The sequence below is a fragment of the Tasmannia lanceolata genome, unplaced genomic scaffold, assembly GCF_043159265.1.
Source record: "Tasmannia lanceolata isolate RefF3 unplaced genomic scaffold, GAP_Taslan_0.1 ptg000006l, whole genome shotgun sequence".
NCBI classification, from domain to species: domain Eukaryota; kingdom Viridiplantae; phylum Streptophyta; class Magnoliopsida; order Canellales; family Winteraceae; genus Tasmannia; species Tasmannia lanceolata.
In genome coordinates, this window is record NW_027518683.1 from 49,879,427 (window position 1) to 49,897,026 (window position 17,600).

The following is a 17,600-nucleotide window of genomic DNA, read 5'->3' on the forward strand; positions in this document are numbered from 1 at the left end:
AGTCATGCTAATATACGATTTCAAATATATCACCTAAACGTAACAATGAAAAAACATATATAAGGAACAAAATGAAGAAAGATATATGTCTCAACAGTGTCCCTCAAGTTGGCATATAAATACCATTCATGCCTAGCTTGCTAAGTGTCTCATGAAGTTCTCCTCCCTTTTGCCTTGGTAAGGGCATCTAGACGTTGATCCTTCGATTTGACATAAAGAGTTTAGATTTCTTTGGCTGTCAAGTTCTCCCTAATGAAGGAACAATCGGCTTCAATTTGTTTCATTGCTCATGAAATATTGGACTTGAGATGTCACTAGCTGCTTAATTATCTGAGAGAGATTCACATGAAAGCTAATGACAACTCCACTTTCAACTAAAGAGTTTACCAAATCAACTTACATGTTCCGTGTGGCATAGCCCTAGATTACATGTCAACACTAAATCTTGCAACTATAGATTACTTTTAAATCTTCCATGTTAAGAGATTCCCTCCCACTCTAGTACGAGACCCAAATGCAGTAAGGTTGCACAATCTGCATCATAGAAAGCTTCAGATCTCAATCGTTCAATGTTTGCATATAACTATAAGAAACCATTCCATAGGGATGACTATTAGGCATTAGCTATCCATCTCTTGTGATGACTTAACATAGATTCAAATCTTGTAAATAACTTCTAAATAAGGTAGAACACACAAGTAAAAAATGGCTAACACTTAGTAGAAAGGCAAAATCAGTTTGGGTAATCGAGAGATATATCAACGTACCCACCAATGCCTAATACATCCTAAACATGGTTAGAAATTTCAGCCAAAATACCGAAATTTCGGAAATATCGACCAAAATTTCTGAAATTTCGGTTTCAATTATGGAAAAATGAGCCGAAATTTCGGATATTTCGGTTTCAATTTCAGGAAAAATAATTTGTTTTCAAAATTTTACTAATTTTCCGAAATTTCAAAATAAATATGTAATTCATTTTTTTTGTCGCGAATTTCGGCCAAAATTTCGCCGAAATTACATTTAAAACCTTTATCCTAACATCCTGTATCTTTTTATCTTCTAGGGCAAGGAGATACGATTTTACTCCATCGAAGTATTTACAGGCTAAACGCATGCATAAATTGGCTAACACATTGCAAAGGCAAAGTCACTTTGGGTAATCGAGAGATATATCAACTTACCGACCAATGCCAATACATCCTAGCATCCTCAATCTTTTTATCTTTTGGAGCAAGGAGATACTATTTTGTTCAATAGAAGTATTTATAGGCTCTTAACTCAGTTTCTTTGTTTCTTACAACAATAAGCTATCTGTGCATGGCTGCACAAACCATAGTGGGGGGGCACATTTTTTGGGGGATCCAAAGCATTCATTTGGAAGGCCCTTCCATGGATAGGTTGTGTACCAAAAATTAGTCCTTTAGGATCATCTTAACCCTGCCATTTGTGGAGGGAAAAAATGGGCAGAAACAGTGTCTGTCCATTTCCCCCTCCAACTTTGATTGGGTTAGGATGATCCTATAGGGCTGATTTTTGGTACACACCCTATCCATGGAAGGGCCTTCCAAATGAATGCTTTGGATCCCCCAAAAAATGTGGCCCCCACTATGGTTTGTGCAGCCATGCACAGATAGCTTATCTGTGCAGCTGCACATACTTCATTTCCTCTCTCTCTCTCTCTCTCTCTCTCTCTCTCTCTCTCTCTCTCTCTCTATATATATATATATATATATATATATATATATATATATATATATATATATATATATATGAGGAAAGTGTTTCTGCTAACGTTAGCAGCTAGCTTAGCTGCTAACATTAGCAGAAAACAAGGGTGGGGCCACATTGTTGGCGTGATCCTAAGCATTCATTTGAAAGGCCCCATCATGGATTGGTTGTGTACCAAAAATCAGCTTCATTGGTTCATCATAGGATGTCCATTTGTGGGGGTGAAAATTGACAGATATTGTTTGTCCTCTAATCTGCCCATTTTTTCACCCCACAAACGGACACCCTAAGATGATCCAATGGAGCTGGTTTTTGGTGGACACCCTATCCTTGAAAGGGCCTTCCAAATGAATGCTTTGGATCCCCCCAACAATGTGGGCCCGACCATGTTTCTGCTAACGTTAGCAGCTAAGCTCTCTCTCTCTCTCTCTCTCTCTCTCTCTATATATATATATATATATATATATATATATATATATATATATATTCCCCTTTTCTATACGAGCTACCTCAACCACAAGGAAATATTTTAGCAAGTCCAAGTCCTTTATGTCAAAGACCTCGCTCAAATTATCCTTAAGCTCTTGAATAGCTTTACGATAATCACCCATGACCATAATAAGACCAATATAAACAATATGAACTGCTATCTCTTTATCTTTTTCCAAAAACATCTTGTGATTATTGTAGCTTCTTTAATCCAATCTCTAACATTGCATTGACGAACCTATCAAACCAGGCCCTTGTCTATATCAATTCAAATAAAGCCTTTTTAACCGAAATAGCATTTCCTACTATGAAATCCAGGAGTTTTCATGAATATTTCCACTTGAAGATCTTTGTAAAGAAATGCATTTTTTTCACTTGCATTTGATATGAAGGCTTAACATATGTTAGCAACTAAAAGGATTACCAATCACGCTGAGTTCAACATGGATATCAAAGAAATGTCTACTGTTAGCCCACACCGTATGCCTGAGCCCTTAGCTACTAAATGACTTTATCTAGCTCAACTGTTTCACAGTATAACACCCATTTCCATCTGACCACTTTCTTTCATTCAGGTAACTTGACAATATACCATGTGTTATTTTCTTTTCTTTTCCAGGGTTTCATCTCCTCGAGCAGAGTTTCCCATCGCTTTGGATGGGGCCATCGTTTGTCAAGTAGTAAAATCAATGAGGGATACTCAAAGAGAAAGCATGATAAATATTAACGAGGAAAATAGTTATAGGACAGAAAATTACCCATTTATGAGCATTTTCTTTAAATACGGTAATAGGTAATTAAGGCTCTGACAAGAATGAAAGGCCTGAGAAGAAGTATCAAGTTCTTAAGGAATACAAACATGGGTCAAACTGCCACCTGGATTTGAAGAGGTGACTAGTTGACGTTCAGTTGTTGGTTCGATAGTTATAGGTTGCACTCTCCTCTTCTGCGAAGAACATGTTAAACTCCTCAGCTGCCTAAGAAATCTCAATGGTAACACATTTGTAGATAATACAAAGAACAACACGACTTGCTTCTACTTCCTTTTACTCTACAAAAGGATGGAGCATTACAACAACTTGTCCACATAATATTAAAACAGAGGACTCATAAAATGAAAAATTCACAGAAACAAAAAAGATAAAGAGGAAGATTCTAGGAACAGGAATAAAATAACTTCAACAACTTCTAAGAATTGAAAGCAGATTTACAATCCATACCATGAGGGAATAGAATTTATCATCAAGAAATTCTTGATCATAAGAATAAATCGTTGTATTATTCCACTTTTATTACCTTAGTCATAGTTGTCAACCCGTGACTCAACTCGTGACTCGATTTCTTAATTTTATGACTCGTGACTCGACTCTACTCGTGACTCGTAAGAGTTTTTGAAAAGAGTAGAAATATAGTTGAACAAAATATCATTATATCTCAAAAGATGAAACATGTAAAAAAACTATAACCCAGTTGCACATAGATGATGCACTAAGCCAAAAATATCCATCTATCCATCCATCCATCCATCCATAATATATACTAAGCACGTAACTTTCCAAATGTCATTCACCTTTTCCAGAAAAAGTTTTTCCTGGAAAGTATTTTCCCCTACATCATGTTTTGATCTTTTGATGGGGTGGGGTGGAGCCCATATTCTATACCCAAGAATAGCATGAGTAGGGTCCACTATTTTACGCTTGATCCGATGAGCCCATCAACTCTATCCAAACCCATGCATACACCGTAGGACCAACTTTTGTTTGAATGGTTTGGACTAATTATTTTACATCTCATGCTATGATGGGGTGGGGTCCAATATTTAATGACCATGCCTAGGATTGGTGGGGCCCATTGTCTCTACCCAAACCAATGCAGAAAGTGGGCCCCACCATTTTACCCCTAATGTTATTGACAAGGTGGTGTCCACCGTCCCTACCCAAACCTATGCATTTGACTGGAGCCCGCCATTTTACATCTCATGTTTTGATGGCGTGGAGCCCACCATTTTACTAGTAAATAACTACATGCTTGTAACTTACAAAAATAATTAAATTTTAAGTTCCTACTTCCAAGTTTTCAACCATCAAAGAAAGAAAGCCCAGGCCCAACAACTCGATTCGACTTGTAAGAGTCATAGTTTTTTTACTCGACTCGGAGCGACTCGAAAGAGTTTTCGACAGAGGCGACTCGCATGGGCGACTCGACTCGAAAGCCCGACGACTCGACTCGACTCGAGAGTTGACTCGAACGACTCGTAAGAGCCGAAAGTCAAGGGTGGATCAAAGGTTTCAGATTTCAGGCCTATTAGTTTGGTTGGTTGGTTGTATAAAGTCCTGGCCAAGGCTTTGGCAGAAAGAATAAAGAAGGTGTTGCCAAAAATTGTATCACTTGCTCAGTGTGCTTTCATTTCTGAGAGGCAAATTGTCGATTGCTCTCTGATTGCGAATGAGATAATTGAGTATAATGCTATGTTCAACTCGAAATCTTACAAAAAGAAATAAAGGTAAAATCCCTTAAGAAAGTAGGAGAGATAAAAAAGGTGGCTACACGTCATATTAATCCAAAAAAATAAAAATAAAAGAATAAACATGAAGTTAAAGTATTTTAATGAAAAAGAGAATCCGTAAATTCACTAAAGTTGAAACTTTCGCGAGAATCACCCACATTAAAAAAGAGGTTACATAACTTCCCATAAAAGGGGTAAGTTGAAATCATAGAACCAAAAGATATGGGTGAGGTGGCATTCACAACGGCTCCAAAAAGAGAAAGTGAAGATCGTGAAATTGAGGATAAGGGAAGAGTTGGCAGTAACCAACTAGTCGAAGGAATCTCTATAAATGGAAAAAAGGTCCTTTTGAGAAAGGATCCTAATCCAATCCTAGAGAGAAAAAGCTATGGAAAGAGGGGGGATCAGATCTTTTGGGAGAGAGAGCTACGCGAAAGGAGAAAAAGAAGAGACAGAAGAAAGAAAGGTGAGAAAGATGACTGGCTAACTGTTTTCTTTTTTTCTTCTTTCTTTCTTTTGCAGATTTTCTCCAGGGAAGAAGACCTTTCCCTTTAATGAGAAGGATGAAGAAAGTCCCTTTAGAATCTCTTCCAGAGACTTTCTGAAGGTCCCTTTAGGATCTCTTCCTAGAGACTCCCTAAAGGGAGAAGACCTTTTTCTTCTGGGAGAAAGATGAAAAAGACGGCGGTTCTTCTCCAAAAGAAAGAAGACATTTCCCTTTCGGGAGAAAGAAAAAAATCCTTTTAGAATCTCTTTCAAGAGACTCTCTAAAGGTCCCTTTAGGATCTCTTCCCAGAGACTCCCTAAAGGGAGAACTTTCTCTTCCGGGATAAAGATGATAAAGACAATGATTTCCTCCCAAAAGATAAAGACGACGGTTTCCCCAAAAGAAAGAAGACCTTTCTCCTTCGGGAGAAAAAAGAAAATCTCTTTAGAGTCTCTTTCCAGAGACTCTCTAAAGTCCCTTTAGGATATCTTCCAGGAGACTCCCTAAAGGGAGAAGACGTTTCTCCTCCAGGAGAAGGATGATAAAGATGATGGCTCCTCAAAAGGAAGATGGACAAAGTTTGGGAAGATGAAGAAAGTCCTCAGGACAAAGAAATTCCATTCGAAATGATCTGTTAACAAAAATCAGATCTTTCTGGAGGATAATTTACTAAAAGTTGTATTTAGAATTTTAGATAGAGAACCTCTTGATGGATAATCAGAGGTATTTTCTTTCTTCAAGAAATGTAATTAACGGCCAATAAAGCCGAAAGTGTATGATCCCTACCAAAATTAATAAAACCTCTTCTCGCAAGAGGGAAAGTTCATCCAAATGCATTTTATGTGTGTGATTATCTTTTTCATGCATGTGAAATTTGTTGCGAACACGCTTAAGATGGGTAAGGAAGGAATAGTGTGCAAGTTGGACATGGAAAAAGCCTATGATAGGGTGGAATGGAACTGCCTTGATTATTTCCCTGGGCGTATGGGTTTCGGTTTGAAATGGAGGTCTTGGATGAGGACATGCATATCTTCGGCATGGTTTTCAGTTATGGTAAATGGTTCCCCAAAAGGATTTTTCAAGTTGTCCAGAGGGTTAAGACAAGGCGACCCACTCTCTCCTTCCCTCTTTGTTCTAATAGCAGAAACACTTAGGGTGTGTTTGGATTGCTGGAATCGGAAAGAAGAATCTGTGATTGATTCCGTCACGACTCATTCTGGTGTTTGGCTTGGCTTACTCGGTGTAAAGGGAATCACTGAGCAGAATCTCGAGCGGAATCTCGGTCGAATAGCGTTACCGCCCGAGGTAGGTGGTATTCTGATTCCCACATCGTACAAAACCCATTTTCACTGAGAAAATCGTAGAGAAAAATTTTCTCCATGATTTTGAAGGAGAAAATCTCTCTCTCTCTCTCTCTCTCTCTCTCTCATTTTTGCATATCTGAGAAATCAAGCCCAATCTTTGCGAGTCAGTGGAATTTCAGGTTAATCCATCACGAGGATCGTCATATTTGCTGCAAATCTCTCGTCTAAATGGGCGATTGATTAGAGCAAGAACGAAATATTTGTATGCAAGAATCCCAATTTATTGAATTTTCATTTCTACAGTTCAAAAGTTAATTATTCTTTGCTCGAGTTCAGAACCCTATCAGAGAGCCCAAACCCCAGCTTCCAATTTTCGAACCCTCTCCATTTTTTCTATGCAAGAAACCCCATGTAGAGATTTTTGAGTTACTTTGAGGAAATTTCTGATCTCATTTCAGAATCGTCTATGGTTTGTAAGCATGTTTGACACGAAGCAAATGGCGAGGCGGATTCCCTCGCTAGATCTGGCGTTCATAAAGAGGGGCTGGAGTGGTTCGACTTCCTTCCCCCGTGAGAAGTTTGTACTGTATTTTCCACTGTATTTTGTTGTCTTCTTTGCTTTTCCTCTTTGTATCTCTGGTAGACCTCCTCGGTTCCCTTTTTTCAATATATTGCCATTTCAAAAAAAAAGAAAAGAAACCCCTTTTTTTTTTTTGCAAGAAACCTTTGATTATCAACAGAGACAAATTTAAGAAGAGAGTACATGCATCTGAATCAGACACTAGGCAGAGAAGGATGCAACTTTTCGCCCCTTTATGTCGATTTCTGGAAAAAAAGGGAGACCTCTTTCTGATAAATTCAATCGTCACAAATAGTTGGGCTTCAAAGAATTTCATTGTGTGGTTCGCATAATTCATTCATCTTTGTAGGGTTTTTAGGGATATTTCAAAAAAATTATGATTTCCTCTTGTTTGAGTTGAACTGGTCCATGTGCATCATTTCTTCCTCCTCTCCTGATTATTTGATTCTTTGAGGAAGAAGAGGATCTTGAGTGATTCCGTATATGAAATCTCCTAATGTTCATCCAAACATTAGAATGGGATTAGAATTCCGTTTACAATGGGAATTGGTATCGAAATGGAATGGAATGTGATGCAGCACCGTGAAGAGAAATTGAGGAAAGGAGAGAGAAATAGACGAAAGGGGATAGAATTAGAAGAATAGGGGAAGAGACGAAAATAACTTGAAGAAGAGACGAATTTAGGGAGAAGTAGAAGAAGAGAAGAATAGACGAATTTAGGGAGAGGAGAAGAAATCAGAAAATGGAAGAAGAAAACTAGAATTAGAGGGAGAATAATCTTTATTCAATATCAATCAAAGTTAACAATAAACTGTAAAGAAGCCTATATATAGGCAAATAAACAACCTAAAAGATAGAAACCTACTAAAATAAGAATTCCTAAAAATAACATGGAAAATAAAATCCTAGAAACTAATAACATGGAAATAAAATATTAGAAACTAAATAATGCGGAAATAAATCTTAATATCTGCATCATTCTCCCCCGCTTGAAAAAGAACTCGCCCTCGAGTTCTAATCCGCTTGGATCAAATATGTAGACGACATAGTCAAGTAACATGAGTCACAATCCTCCGAACTCTGGAATGTTGTACAACGCTCGTGATGATTGTGAAAGTAGTAGGAACGTGAGTGTAGTAATATAGAAGAAATCATCCATGCTAAATCATAAAGACGCAAACCTCGCTTGACAATCAAATAAACTGGAAAGATGGCAACGTACTCTTCTTGGATCGGCATAACAGCTAGGGCAGTACCAATCCATGACTAGCCTCAATAAAGATATCACCTGCTGGTATCAAATCCTGCTCAATGGAATCAGCAATAAAATCATCAGCTAAAATCGTATCTGGCATCAAATCCGGCTCAATGATATCAGGCGGGCAATCCTCCTGATCAATCTGCGTAACAAACGCCTCTGTGTCAGTACAAATCTCGAAAATCTGCTCAACCGGCTCAAAAATAGTGCAATCTTCAACAATATGCTCTCGAACATCCATCTCAAGTAATGTCTCAACAGTCAGGTCACTCGGCTCAGACTCAGGCAATGGATCAGCCTCACTTGGATCTGCCACAATATCTGCCTCAGAAGAGTGAAGCTCACTCTCTAGAAGATCGGCAATCGGTGCGGCAGACATCTCAGAAGCATCATGCACAACGATGTCGATATCCGCAATCAACTGAGTCTCTACCTCTGGATCGTCCATCTCAGAGTCTGAATCTGATGGAATCACAGGCTCAACATCAAGAATCTCATCAATACTAGCATCAAGCTCCGTAAGAATATCAGCAACGTTAAGTGGGACGGATGAAGTAATGAAGTGGCTCTGCAAATATAACTCGCACATACGACACTCAAAATATCGGTTTTCAATTTCAGCGTCTCGTGCACGACGTGCTGCTGCTAGTCGTTCACGGCGAGCTTCTTCTTTTCGTTGAGCGGCTTCTTCACGCATCAATCTTTGGTGATATGCTGCTCGCTCACGTTTCAATCTTTGTTGATTTTGATAGTGGTATGTAAACTCAAAACGAACATCCTCCCATCGACGAAATGGAGGCTTTCAAAACTCACGACGCTCATTAATGAAGAAATTCCAATTCGACTTGGCTTCGCGGCACACTGTATCTGTGACTTTGCGAATTGTTATTTGATGATCATTACCACAGTACCTATGGTATGCCTTAAATGCATGGATCCAGTCTAAACATGCATTCTCGACATCTCCATAAGCATAGGTGCAGTCATAAAAAATATAGAAATATGGAACCTGTGGTGCAGAAGAATATCGAGGGTCATATCTATCATAATATGGAGCAGCTAGCGGAGCCATAGGGATCTATGGCGAAAACTGAAATCAACTGTCTGATCTATCTGGTATGTCGAAAGAAGCACAAAGCCTGTCTCGGATCTCAAATCGGATAACAGAACGGTGATGATCAGAAGAAAAGGCGCGATCAACGGCTGAGATGACTCCTGAAACTGTACTGAAGACTGCTGTCTGCTGCTGAAAATAGGCCGGATGCGCTCTAAAAGTTGTCACTAACAACTTTCGCGTTGAGGTCGAAATCCAATTTTGAGCAGAAGTAGCCCAAACAAGGAGAGAGAAAAACTAATGGAGAGAGGAGAGAGGAGAGAGAAACAAAGAGCTGATTTTTTTTTAATTTTTTATTTTTTGGGGGTGGGTGCCGAAAGGTAAAAATGGGGGTAGATAAGGTAAATACTATTTTATAAGGGGATTGTCCTAAGGGAGAATAAGGAGGGTGTGAATATAGAAGTCTTTCTTGTTACCTGCAATGGGAGGTTTCTATGTCAAAACAACTTAAGTTACAAGTTGTAAGTGATAACTTGTTGTGCAAGCAATAATCCACCGGATGACTACTCTATCAATAGTTACCTGTTATTCTTTTACTAACTATTTCGATAAGGTAACTTGCCTTTCCCTTTTTCTTGATGAATGACACGTATTGGCAGATAGAAGTATAGGAAATTGGAAATTCAACCCTTTTTCTTCAAAACTGGAAATTCCTTGAGTTTCCTTGTGCCTCACGAAATCTAGGTGTCCCTCCTACTCACGATTGCTGAAAATTTTCACCGGAGAAGATGGGTACTGCCAGCATCAAATTCCTGCTCCTGCTCCGGAATTGTTGGGTTGAAGGAAGGCAGATAGAAGTATTTTTCTGTGTTGCTGGTCCGCTGCAACTGGGGTTGTTTGTATGATGGAAAGAGGTGATGGGTGGCTGTTTTTGTGTGGCAGCAGGTGACTGGTTTTAGGGGGGATTGGGTGAAATCAATAGGAAAGTGCATGGGGCTGATGTGGGGCTGGAATCCCAAGCCTAATCACTAGGGTGTCGTGTTAGGCTTTCAAGTGTTGGAGGTGGTGGTTAAAGGGGACTGGTTTCAGTTTTAAAGAAGGGAGTTAGGGGTTGATGGTGGTCGGTGGAAGGAAGTTTGCAAACAGCAAGGGTTCGGATACGGGAAAGGTGGAACAGCAGGGGTTTAAACTGGTTTTTTTTTTTACGAAGATGGGGTTTTGTAGCAACTGATTGTTGGGGATTGTTCAAGTGGCTGAAAATCAGGTTTGTGAAGGGTGTTAGGTTGAGATGGGTTTGGATTATCGGTTTGAACAACAAGGGTGGTGGCTGGGAGATGAAGTAAGGGTTAGGTTCGGTTTTGGGTTAAAGAGATGAAGGTTAGGGTTTCAAGAGGTTGAAGAGAACTGAGTTGACTGGGTGAGTCAACTCAGCAGCACGAAAAACACCTTCTTCACAGATTTTCTTTGCGAAACATGAGAATCTTTGGACTGAGAAGACTTGGAAAAAATTGCTAGAACTCTTGGATCTATGGCTCTGATACCAAATTGATGCAGCACCGTGAAGAGAAATTGAGGAAAGAGGAGAGAAATAGACGAAAGGGGATAGAATTAGAAGAATAGGGGAAGAAGAGACGAAAATAACCTGAAGAAAAGACGAATTTAGGGAGAAGTAGAAGGAGAAGAGAAGAATAGACAAATTTAGGGAGAGGAGAAGAAATCAGAAGAGAGAAGAAGAAAACCAGAATTAGAGAGAGAAGAATCTTTATTCAATATCAATCAAAGTTAACAATAAACTGTAAAGAAGCCTACATATAGGCAAATAAACAACCTAAAAGATAGAAACCTACTAAAATAAGAATTCCTAAAAATAACATGGAAAATAAAATCCTAGAAACTAATGACATGGAAATAAAATATTAGAAACTAAATAATGAGGAAATAAATCCTAATATCTGCATCAGAATGTCTATTCCATTTCCTGATTCCAGCAATCCAAGCGCAGCCTTAGTAGACTATTAGACAAAGGAAAAGAATGAGGTCTAATCAAGGTCTTTGAAGTGGGTGAGGGACACCTTGAGGTTTCCCATCTACAATTTGCCGATGACAATTTGCTATTCTGTTCTCAGAATCTCTTCAAAGTGGTGAATCTAAAAGCCATCATTAGATGCTATGAAATGATTACAGGCCAAAGAACCAATTTCCATAAATCTAGAATTTTTGGAATTAATGTTTCGGATGAGTCCTTAAGGGGTTTGGCAGGTGGGTGAGGGACACCTTGAGGTTTCCCATCTTGAGGATTCCAGCAATCCAAACGCAGCCTTACAGACAAAGGAAAAGAATGAGGTCTAATCAAGGGCTTTGAAGTGGGTGAGGGACACCTTGAGGTTTCCCATCTACAATTTGCCGATGACAATTTGCTATTCTGTTCTCAGGATCTCTTCAAAGTGGTGAATCTAAAAGCCATCATTAGATGCTATGAAATGATTACAGGCCAAAGAACCAATTTCCATAAATCTAGAATTTTTGGAATTAATGTTTCGGATGAGTCTTTAAGGGGTTTGGCAGGTGTAATGGGATGTTCGGTTGACTCTCTTTCGTCGACTTATCTTGGATTGCCTTTGAGAGTTGGTAAACCAAAAAAAGAAGGTTGGGAACCAATAGGTGATAGAGTGAAGAAGAGGTTGGAAACTTGGAAGAGGAACTTGGTCTCTAAAGGGAGAAGACTCACCTTGATTAAGTCAATTTTGGCCAATATCCCCATTTATAAACTATCAGTCTTCAAATGACCTATGAGTATCATTTTGAGAATAGAAAAAATTCAAAAACATTTCCCATGGGGAGGGGAAAACGATAAAAAATGTATTCCCTTGGTAAGCTCGAAGGAGGTATGTAAACCCATTAAAGAGTGTGGTCTTGGAATCAGACACATAAAGGAAACTAAACAGTGCCTGTTAGAGAAGTGGTTATGGAGATTTGGAAAGGAAGGTCACAATTTGTGGGCTAAAGTGATTGAACTCAAATATGGATCATGTGCTGGTCATTGGGAAACAAAGGATAAATTCAAAATGCCAAGGAGGACAATTTGGCGGGATGTGATGCGTTTTAAAGCAAAGTTTTTGGAAGGGGTGAGATTCATAGTATATGCAGGTGAACAGAGTCAAATTTTGGTGGGACAAGTGGTGCACTAATATACCGCTAAAGGAGTCATTTCCACAGTTGTTTGCCATAGCATCGAATAAGGAGGCGAAGGTAAAAGATTGTTTTAGCAAAGTAGAGAGTACGGTGGTTTGGCGTCCGACTTTTAGAAGGAACTTTTTTTATAGGGAATTGGAAGTGTTGGGTAGGTTTCTGCGGACTTCAGAAAGATGTTACATCAAGCTAGATGGAGAAGATAAAACAATTCGAATCTGGAACTCAGATGGGGAATTCTCAATTAAATCCTTTTATCACCATCTTCTACCTTGCCTTGTTACCTCCAAACAGCCAAAGTTTGGAACATTCAAGCTCCGCCGAGAGTATGTCTGTTTGGTTGAACGGCAATTCTCGAAAGAATACAGACTATTGACTTTCTCAGAGAGAGAAATATGATGCTCATTAATTATTGCGCACTAAGCATGAGCCAGGGGAGATGGTGGACCGCTTATTAGTTAACTGTAAAGTGGCAACAGAAGTTTGTGGTAGATTATTGAGAAAATTTGGGATTGCATGGGTACTCCCAGCAACTTTCCTGGAACTTTTTGAAAGTTGGGCATCGGCTCCGTGGAAGAGGAAAGGTAAAATTTTATGGCCTGTTTCATTTTTAGCTATTATTTGGGTGCTATGGAAGGAAAGAAATGCTAGGATATTCAAGGGATTCATCCAGGGAGCCCAATTCTTGATCAACAAGGTGATAGCCTCAACTATATTGTGGGTCAAAACTTTAGAATGCTTTAGATTCGTTCCGCCTACGATTTGCGGTACGGTTGGAAAGAGATTTGATGTGCTTCTAGCTATGACCCCAAAGTAATTCAAAAGTGGTCCCCGCCTTCACAAGGAATTCTCAAATTGAACTTTGACGTTTCAAGTTTGGGGAAGCCGGGTCCCTTAGGTATTGGAGGTTTGTTGAGGAATAAGGAGGGAGCAGTGATTTGGGCTTTTAGTGGCCCCATAGGAGTAGCAAACTCCAATGGGGCGGAGGTTCGAGCCATCCACCATGGTATTAAGTTGCTTCAAAATGAAGATTTCAGTAGGGTGGTGCTAGAAGGGAATTCTCTCAATGTTATCAGATGGCTAAGAGGCCCACATACGGTCCCTTGGAGGTTTGTTGCTCTCTTTGATGAGATCCAGGATCGAATTGGTCACACTTCAATTTCCTTCAATGATATAAGGCAGCCAATGTATGGAGAAGCTGGCAAATTGGCTAGAGAAGGAGTCGCTAGGGAGAGAGTTGAGCTCTTCGACTTTCTTCCCCTTAGTTATTTTTATTTTTCTGTGATTGTTGTGTTGATTGGCCCTCTTCCTCTCTTGTAATCTTTGGGGACCCTCTCGGTTCTCGGCTTTTTAATGAATTATCCATTACCGTTCAAAAAAAATTATTCCACTGATTTCTCAAAACCCAATAAGTCAAGACAAAAAGCGTTCATATCTCAAAACGTGTTGTCTTTTGTATTTAGATATGGCCTTTCAAATGCCATAGATTTGCAAATGTTACATCAAATTCTCCTTGCACAGTTTAGCTCACACAATGCACTAAAACTTGTGGCATTATACAATTTCAAGCCACCCCATTAACTCCCCCGAAAATCTTTACCTTGTTTCATGTTCCACTTTTTACAAGGTAAAAGTTGTAAAAGAACAATTATGGGCTAAATAAGGAGTCAATATTCTCAAATATCCATTGAGATTTCAAAATATGGATTTTCAGCAACATCTTGATAGGCCTTTGGAACTCAAAATTTTATTTTCATACCCAACCTTAGAAGAACAGATCCTAATCATTTTCAGAGTGGTACAAGCTAGCATGTTGTCAAGCTAACAGTGTACATTGATACTGCTATTAGGGATTTGCTAGCGTCCATCGCAGAAGGCATTTCACATATGGTATGTTGCATGTGAGAGCAGCCACCATATGAATGAGACAAAATCTTCTTAAAACTGAGCCTTGTTGGCAGCTCTCACATGCAACAGACCGTCCGCGAAATGCCTTCTGGGATGGACGCTAGCAAATCCCCTGCTATTAAGACTAAAATAATAACCAGCAAACTGAATGAATTAACAAAAAAGAGATTCCAAGTTGGCCCATTTTTGAAATGATTGATTGTAAAATAACGTATAATATCAAGTTTCTAGCTTAACATTTAGATATTCGGGCAAAAACATAATCTTGAGAGGCAATTTCTATAGATGGAGATCAGGCGATTAGCTTCACATTTTACTTAGTACTATATACATGTAAACCAAACAAAACAGTGTCAACATAGAAGCAACAGCCTTGATAAAAAATAAAAGACATACCTCACCCAGAACAGTTTTTTCTATACGACATTTCACTATTCGTGCAGACTTTTCATCATTATCATAGACAAGCTTGGCAGTAATAATAGGCGTACTGATATTTTTGGCAGCGTTGATTATTTCTTTGATGCGAGGAACCCCTTGAGTAATGTCTGAAATCCACTTAAGGAATTAAATTGAAAATTTACCCCGTTATTGCCAAATGTACTAAAGCTATGGATTTACCTTCTTGCAGATCATTCAATTCAATATGAAATGACAAGTTACCTGAAGTTGGTGGGATAGCCATCATTCAATTCAATGTACTAAAACTATGAAGTTGGTGTTGTATGTGTGTATGTCTATGTGTGTGCATGTGTGTATATGTGTCTGCGTGTCTACATGTGTCGTGTCTCTTACCAACTTTTTGTGAATGCTTTTCTTCACAAAGATCTCCAAGAGGAAGAGTACATAACTCGTCCTCCAGATTTTTCGCCTAAAGAAGAACAAAGAAAGTTTACAAACTCAAAATAGCTATTTTTGTTCTCAAGCAATCGCACGGTCTACAAGGTGCAGTCAAGAAATGCTACGCATTGGATTTAAGAGGATTGTCAAGATCATACTACGTTTGGGAATACATTGAAAAGGAACTACAAATCTTATAATCTATGTTGGTGATAGCATTGTTACATATGACAATTCCAAACCAATTCAGAAATGCACTATTTGGAAAGGTGCTTTGGTATTAGAAATACCCTACACTTGAGTTTCCATTAACAAAAGAAATTAAGAATTTTAATCATGATTAGTGTAAACAATTTAAAACTTTTTAAATGATAAAATTTCAAAGGATATTTTGGTAAATTCAGTAAATGATGTGAGTGTCATTATCATAAATAAATAAGTGTGAAATAGTGAAATTAACAGAAAAGACAAAAATGTAATAAATACTTTGCCCTCAGGGACAAAATTGGAAATTTGTATATATAATTAAATAAATTTAAATGAAATACTTCAGCAGAGAGAGAGAGAGAGAGAGAGAGAGAGAGAGGAATTGACATCTGGAAATCCAGATGTCAAACACAATCAAAGTCAAATTAATATTAGAATTAAAAAAATAAAGAAAATGTAAAGAAAAGAGAGAAAATAGAGAAAGAAAGGGGAAGAAGAGAAGCTTGGAGATTTGTGAGCAAATCTTTGCTGAAAACCAAAGGTCTTGGCAGGATTCAGTTGAAAGAATTAAGATGGAAAAGAAAATGTGGAAGAAAAAATCCAAGGTAAAGAAGAAATTAGTTTTTAAAAATTAGATTTCTTTTATGTTTATAACTGAACTTTGATGTTCTGAACTTTTCTGGCGAGAATTGGCCGGAAAGCTCAACATGAAAATTGTAAAACTTTTTCTGTAGATCCAAATTCATATAAATTTTACAAATTTTGGTAAAGTATTGAGTAAGTTATGTTAATTTTAAGTTTCAGCTAAAAAGATGGTTTAAAATGGTGATTTTCATGCTTCCGGTCACCTCCGGCGAGAATTCACAGGAGGACTGAACATGAAAATTTCTAGAAATGATAAATTGAACAAGTTTAAGTTTTCAGATGAGCTTTTTAAGTTTTAGCTAAAAAAATGGTTTAAAATGGTGATTTTCATGCTTTCCGGTCACCTCCGGCGAGAATTCGCAGGAGGACTGAACATGAAAATTTCTAGAAATGATAAATTGAACAAGTTTAAGTTTTCAGTTGAACTTGAAACCCTCTTTCATTAATCCGAGTAAAAAATGTGATTTTTCCGGTCGTCTCCGAAAAGAATTCGCCAGAGTGACCAGCATGAAAGTTGTAGGTCTTGGTAAATAGACCAACTTTAATGTTGGGAATATTTTGAGATTTTTTTTTTGTAGAAAAAGATATGGAAGGTTGATTATTTTTTTGTCTAGGGAAAATGGGTTCCCTTAATGAGTGCATGTGTTTTGTGAGCGGTCAACCACAGATCTTCTGTGTATTAGTGTAGGGACCCGGTCAACAGGGCAAGGCCGTTCGATCGAGGGTCCAGAAAGTTTTACTTTTTATTTATTTGTTCTTGGGAGGGGGAAATGAGTTACTCCTCAAGTTTGCATGTTTCTTGTGTAAAGTACTTAAATATTTATTGATTACCTGGACCCTATTATGTAGAATTGCAAAGTGAAGAACAGAAAGAAAGGAAAAGAGAAAGTGTTTTCTAGTCAGTGATGGAGTAGCTTTCCTTGTTACATTAGATGTTATGCAAATCTAATGATTAAAATTGATTTCCGAATCATTAATTGACTGAAAATGCATGTATATATGAGTGTACACACATATATATGAATAGACACTTCTGATATTCTTAGAATACTCCTATATATATATATATATATATATCTCTCTGTGTGTGTGTGTGTGTGTGTGTGGGGGGGGGGGGGGGGGGGGGGGAATAAAGTACCTGTTAACAGTGTTTAAAAATGCGGATGTGGCGCGGAACACGGCCAAGAAAAATCCTTGTCGACTCGTCGCAAACGCGGCCAAAAACGAGTTTGACGCAGTCATAACTCGGGAGAGTCAAAGGAGTTTTTATTGACTCTATAGGGCATAACACGGAATGCGGATGCGGTACAATGCAGAACGCGGGCAAGGTAAAAGGGAGCCGACTTGGGCGAGTTCCGAGTCGAGTCAATGAGTTTTTAAACACTGCCTGTTAATGAGATGA

General features: G+C 38.4%; 1 protein-coding gene across 3 annotated transcripts in view; it reads right to left on the reverse strand.

Moving 5' to 3' along the window:
- LOC143880465 (DNA-directed RNA polymerase III subunit 1-like) overlaps positions 1-17,600 on the reverse strand; it is a 114,153-nt gene that overhangs the window by 8,183 nt on the left and 88,370 nt on the right. For 2 of the 3 annotated variants that reach the window (XR_013251707.1, XM_077383500.1), the window contains exon 22: positions 14,903-15,054. Coding sequence is in view for 2 of the 3 variants with exons in the window: in XM_077383500.1 (XP_077239615.1) it covers positions 14,903-15,054 (152 nt within the window). In the remaining variant the exon portion in view is untranslated. Of the gene's footprint in view, positions 1-3,096; positions 3,167-14,902; positions 15,055-17,600 lie in introns of all 3 variants that reach the window. The other variant, XM_077383501.1, reaches the window with a different exon arrangement.